Raw genomic sequence first — 7,014 nt, forward strand, 5'->3', positions numbered from 1 at the left:
CTACAATAATAACATCGCACTATGCTCAACGTGCCAAAAAAGAAAAAAAAATGTGGTTCTCATCTCGACCGAATATTACAATTCCGTCGTCGACTCATCGAAGCCATTTCAAATTCTGGACTAGAATAAGTATAAATCCGGAGTGGACACCATGGATCACATGGTTAGCGGTTACACGTGCAAACGGGGCACAAACCGGTGGCCGTTAACTCTGTTCTATAACATGCTGGACTTGGCGGGCTTGGCTGCATTTGTCATTCATGACAAATTGGGGCATGTCAAGAGGACCGACCGAAGACGTGTATTCCTCATGGAATTGGCAGAACAGCTGGTGGTTCCTTACATGGAACAAAGAGCAACGAATCCCATTGTACGAGGTATTCAACATGTCAAAGTGGCAATGGCGTTATTCGGTGTAGAGGTAAGCATTTCATATATGTATTCATTCATTGAATTCAAGTTCTAAAATCATTTGTTCAACGTTTTTTTCGCAGGTAGCTGTAGGCCCACCGATAGATGATCAACCAGTCCATCCCGTTTCCTCTGCAACTCGACCATCGTGCTCACTCTGCTATAAATTGGATAAAAAGCAGCGAAAAACTAGATTTCATTGCATGTATTGCAAAAAACCAGTGTGTCAACAGCGTTCACATGCCAAGTACGCGTGCGTTGAATGTCGTGCCTAACCTTTATTTTCTTACTTATGATAAATAAAATAGGGTATATTGTTACCTAGAATATAAAAATATGTTTTTATTGTTCACCCTGACTTTTTCCTAGCATTAAACATATTTACACAAACTTTTGGGACACCTGCCTGTGTATTCCCATACAAATCTCATGTAGGTCTGCTCAGACCTAGTTGTACCAGTTGGCGCCAAAAAATCCCTGAACCTCCAAGGGTTAAACAGTTTTTTATAGATGTTTTGTCGTTGGATACGATTTCATTCTGGACAGATGCTTTTTCGTGATTAAAATAACCCGACAAAAGTTAGAAGTTAGGTATATGTTCCGTCCAATAGCATACGAACCCGGAACCTCTTGAAAGCTAACAAATAGTAGCAAGTATGTATATCTCGCACCCAACTACAGCCATAACATGCAAGTGTGTTTTCAAATGCTCAGTTTGAATCAAAGCCAAATCATGCGATTGGTGCATTTGTACAGATTTGTTTTTCCAATTTACAATGTGGCGTTGTTTGGAAATTTTGTTGTTGAGCCAAACTAGTTCTCGATAAAAATTTCTGGACAACATCACTCTGTGATCGATTAAACACACTTATGTAAAAATTGCAAATCGCTAACATGGAAAACCCAAAAAAGGCTATTTGAAAAAATCATGTTACTTTTTTCTTAGCGTGCGGCCATTTCTCACTTGTTCCGGCAGGGTATAATAGTAATAAGAATTTTTTGTAAGTAAATACATATGTATAGTACATCATCATACACAAATTCGTACGTATTTATGTATTTATGCACACATGAATATATATAAAAATTTTGTATTTAATCCATGTGCATCTCTTGGGTTTTCAATTTGTTGGCTCCACCACATTCTGCGCTTCACACCGGGGTGGCAGAGTGATTGCTTATAATGACTGAAATGACGCAGTCGGAAATATTTTTTTTGAGCCCTCATTAAAAAATGATCGTTTAATAAGTTTTTATTAATCATTCGAATTTGCGTAAGCTCATTCGCAAGCGTGCTTCGCCGTTGGTGTTCTGTTTGTCTATCTGGCTTATTTGACAAATTATCAATACATTTTACTGTTACACCAAAGCAATATAAAAAAATATTCTGGTTTAAATTGTTGTCATATTAATGGCTGCTATTTTTGATAATCATCAATTAATGGAAAATATTTCGAGTACTGGAGAAAGGTTACTTACTAGCATTGCCAGTAACTTTCAATTGCTAAGTAGTAAATACATACTTTCAGGTCGTGAAGCCAATTAAAACAAAAGACTTAAGTCACAAACCGCATTAGTTTGAACAAAATTTAAGCCGGTTTATGTTCCTAAAAATATAAAGATGTGTTTAGCACAGATTCATTTCATCTTTGGAAATTCATTTATATTAATTTGAGGTCCAGTTATCGTCGATGTATAGGTATATTTTATTGCAACATAAACTCTAATTTAACTATGTATAAACAGACTTATGCAATAAAAAAAATGTGTTTACAACGCGAAGTGTTAGAAGGACAGAAAACAGGAATAAATCTGTCTTATTTTGCAATGGTACGAAGATCAAGGTAATGTTAAACACTTTAAGGTAAAGGTGAAGAGGAATATGCAGAAATAAAGATAAATATGAAGAAAAGGATGTTATCGATATAAAACTCGATATTTTTATCGATATAATAATCGATATTGCTATCGATAAAATAATCGATATTGTTATGGATACTGTTATTGATTAAATAACCGCTATTGTAGTCGATATAATAATCAATATAATAATCGATACTAGAGTGCCAGTTACTGTCGAAATTCGACAGTTTTTCTAGTTTTAGAAGCCTTGGAGAGGTTTTCTAACTTAACACGTAGCAAAACTTATACGATACAAATTAACCAGCCGGAAAATCTTCTGCTTTGGAACTAAAACGTAACTAAAATTTTTTATCTGTGAAGGTCTTTGCAGGACTTCGGCAGGACTTGGAATTGACCCGGTACATTCAAGTTTGTCGATAAATTTCAATGATTTGATACATATCGATAGTTCGATGAATTTCAAGAACACTAAAATCCGATAACTCAACAAAATTCGTTAACTCGACCAATTTCGATAACTGTGAAGTTCGAGGGCTCGATAAATTTCGATAACTCAAAAATGTAAATTTTTTGGATACCTTTATAAATTTTTACTTTTGACAGCTCCACATTTTTCGAAAACTATCTAAGCATTTTGATAACTCGTTACACTCTGTTAACACGATAAAATTCGATAAGCAGTGATAAATCGATAAGCTAATAGAACCTTGAGATTTCGATAAATCGATATATTTTGAAAATTCCATAAACTTCGATTCGTTGAACCAACCTATTTCAGTAGATCAATAATTATCGATGACTCTGTTGAAAGGACTCCATGAATTACGACACCTCGATAAATTTCGTTAAGTCTATATATAATGATAATTCAATAAATATCGATAACTTGATACATTTCTTTAACTTGACAAATTTCGTTAATCCCACACGTTTTTATAGCTCAATAACTATCCGTAAATTTGGACAACTACGTTTCTGTGTCTATACTCAATCTCGACAACTCAATAAACATTGATCAGTTTGAATAATTCGATAAGTTGCGATAACTTAATAAGCATGGATAAATTTCTATAATTATAAACTTTTACGATTCGATCAATTTCAGTAACCTTTATGTCTGTTACCTTAATTCTTATGTATTTCTCATTGTCTCCATTTTCGCCTTTATCTCCATTTTCGTCTTTATCTTCACTTTTGCCTTTTTTTGTCTTCATCGTTATCACTGGTTTCTTCGTCTTCAGATTTATCTTTATTTAAAAGTTTAATTTCAAATACGAAGTAAAACAAAATGCGAAACAGCTTAAATGGAACAGGTTGCAAAACAACCATACACAATATGGAAATTTTTAAACGACGATTTTCAACCAATTTTGAAACTATAAAAATTCTCCTCATCTACAGAAAATTACCTTTCCAACGGTGTTTTTGTTTTGAAATCGGTAACTTTACCTTGGTCTTCATCTTTGCTTTTATCTTTCACATCTTTGCTTATATCCATTTCTTTTGCTATTCACGTAGATGAGATGAGGTGCGATGACGTGATAAGATGTGACGTGATTTTATGTGATGTGATAGGATGTCATGTCATTTGTTGTCACATCCTCTGATGTCATGTCATATAATGTCATACCATATGATGTCATATCATGTGATGCCACGTCATGTAATGCTATGTCATGTCATACGATGTCATATCATGTGATGTCAAGTCATGTGATGTCATGCCATATAATGTGATGTCATATCATATAATGTCATGTCACGTGATATTGTGTGATGTGATATCATATTATGAGATGTAATATCATGTGATGTCTCTTCATATCATGTAATAAAATGTGATGTGATGTCATGTAATGTGATCACATTCCATGTTCCGATTAGTATATCGATAACCCTGTTGATAACTGTGTCGATAAAAATACCGATAACAATATTCATAAAAAATACAATAATGGATATTGTTATCGGTATAATAATCGATTAAATAATTGATTTTGTTATCGATTTAGTCATTTATATTGTTAACGATATGTACAATAATCGATAGTGCTGATTGTTATATTTATCGATGAATTAATCGATTTTACAATCGTTGTATATTTCTATATGTTTATGGATATTGTTATCGGTATTTTTATCAACACAGTTATCAACAGGGTTATCGATATACTAATCGGAACATGGAATGTGATCACATTACATGACATCACATCACATTTTATTACATGATATGAAGAGACATCACATGATATTACATCTCATAATACGATCATTTAAGCTGTTTCGCATTTTGTTTTACTTCGTATTTGAAATTAAACTTTTAAATAAAGATAAATCTGAAGACGAAGAAACCAGTGATAACGATGAAGTAAGTTATCGCGAAAAGTGGCAGGTTTTGGAAAAGGGGGCGTTGCACCTCCCATACAAACTGAACTTCTCAGATTCTGAAATTTAACACAGCTATATATGCTATCAATAGCGTTCTTATGGCGAAAAGTGGTAGGTATTGGAAAAGGGGGGTGGCCCCGCCCATGCAAATTGAAATTATCATATCACTTATCTCTGGTACCAGTTATGCTAACGTCCTGGCGTTTGACACAGAACCATATGTTGTTAATATCGCATTTACGCAAAAAGTGGTAGATTTTGGAAAAGGGGGCGTGGAACCTCCCATACAAACTGCAATCTCATATTGATTATTTCTGGAACAACTTTTGCTAACGTCCTGAAATTTGGCACGGCAAAATATGTTATCAATACCGTACCTCCTGCGAAAAGCGGTAGGTGTTGGATAAGGAAATTAAAATTCTCATATCGCTTATCTCTGGAACCGCTTATGCTAACATTCTGAAATTTGACACAACTATTTATGCTTCCAATAACTAGTGTTCGTCCGATAGCACCATGTACACTGAGGGAAACAAATTTTAGAATAAAAAAACGTGCTAAGTTTAAAAAGATACGCATATAAAAGAGCACCAACCCAACTTATTTTAAATTTGAGTATGTACGTTATAAAATATGTGGTTGTGAAGTGCACAGATGCTTTTTTGTTCAACTCCACGCAGTAACCAAGTGGAGCGCGAAAACGACCATACGAACATTTCGAACTACTATCCTCTTCCGGATCTTCATCGTTACATAATTAGGGGATTTCCTGAACTCGTAAAGTCTTAAACCGTGTAAAACTCGTAAGTTTTCGAGGCTTTTATGGGAACGCCCCCTTTGTGAAAAGGTGTAAATAGGTGCGTAAAGTGACTGTTTGACAGATCAATCAGGATTTTGTGAAGCAATTCTTAGTATTTCCCATAACATCCCACCATCTTGTCTCTTATCACTCTTGGCTAAAATACAATTAAAAATGCCGAAAATTAGCAGAAAACCTAAGTCTATACAGTTAGTGGATGAAATACATTCATTTTATTCGCGTGTTATTTTTTTAATTCATTTTCATTATTTTATCATACATTTTAGTATAAACATTTCGGCCTCTCGGCAACACTGAAGTTTACGAGGTCGTTTGCGCAACAAATTTGCCTCGTAAATTTACGAGGGGCTCGTAAATAGAGCTCCATACAAATTTCGGCAGTTATTTTACGAGGCTCGTAAATTTACGAGCTTTACGAGGTTTACGAGGCTTTTACGAGTTTAAGGGAATTCCGCGATAAATCTTGAAAGATCTTCCCTTTTGTTGACGCATCAAAATCCTACGGCCAACATCGGTAATAGTGTAACGCAATTGATGGTTAATGATAGTTAATGATTCAATAATACAAGGTTAGATAATTGTTGACAGCTGCGGTTTGACACTTCCTTACAAAAGGTTGCATTTACGAAGGACAGAGAAAGGGGAAGAATGCAATCCCTTGTTGCGAAAATGGTAGTAGAAAGTACGGAAAGTAGGCAATTAGTACTGAAATTCCTTTTGTAAATTCTAATGTATTTGCAGGAACAATGGCATTTTAAACGAAATATTGAACGAAATATTAATATATCTACGTGAATTACGTAATTTATGTGCTTTTTAGCTGTATATAAACTGCAAAAGGGCTCAAAATTAAAATAAAGATACTATGAGATTTATGTAAACATCCAATTTTAAACAATTTATGTTTTCATCGGTTAAATGTGCTTCATATGCATATACAAATAAACATATTGCACCAAAGCTTAAAATTCTATTTTGCAGCAAAGCTACACTTTTTCTAAGTAAATTTGCAAAGAAGAAACACGGCGCCACTGCTAAGGGAGCGGTGCGAAAGAGACAACTGTCGGTTTATCGAACCTTGAATTACCCTGTGTGGAAAATCTCTAGTTCTGAACTGGTGCGCTTCTAGTACATTTAGACCCAGTACTGGTTCGAGATAAATCTCTTTTTCATGCAAGCAACTGGCGAGTTTAACATGGCGATGTCCTAGGAAGTGTCAATTGCCCTCCCGAAGCTGCATCCCTTTTTCGATAGTTTCGAACTAGTCCTAAATTCTATAGTTCCGAACCAGTTCTAAAATCGACAGACGAAAGAAAAAAGTATCATGATTTTTCAATCTTTTTGGTTCTTCCGTGTGTGCGATTTTAAGTTATTTTGGAAGAAATGTGTTTCCATTTGAAATTAAATTTGTTTGAATGATTGTAAGAAATGTACGTTTACATACCTTTAGCTGTAGTTGAGTTTGCAGAGATGCTCGCTGTTATTTCTTAGATTCCAGAACGTCCCAAGATGTTGAAATGTTAACACAA

The 7,014-nt window shown here is 34.6% G+C and overlaps 1 protein-coding gene across 1 annotated transcript; it reads left to right on the forward strand.

Annotated features, from left to right (window-relative positions):
* The first annotated feature begins 223 nt into the window (after positions 1-223).
* LOC118751952 lies at positions 224-686 on the forward strand. The gene is made up of 2 exons (XM_036486777.1): positions 224-421; positions 495-686. The coding sequence occupies exons 1-2, from the start codon at positions 224-226 to the stop codon at positions 684-686; spliced, it is 390 nt and encodes a 129-aa protein (XP_036342670.1).
* The last annotated feature ends 6,328 nt before the right edge of the window (positions 687-7,014 follow it).

Source organism: Rhagoletis pomonella, unplaced genomic scaffold (assembly GCF_013731165.1).
Source record: "Rhagoletis pomonella isolate Grant_MI unplaced genomic scaffold, Rhpom_1.0 Rhpom_scaffold_01108, whole genome shotgun sequence".
NCBI classification, from domain to species: domain Eukaryota; kingdom Metazoa; phylum Arthropoda; class Insecta; order Diptera; family Tephritidae; genus Rhagoletis; species Rhagoletis pomonella.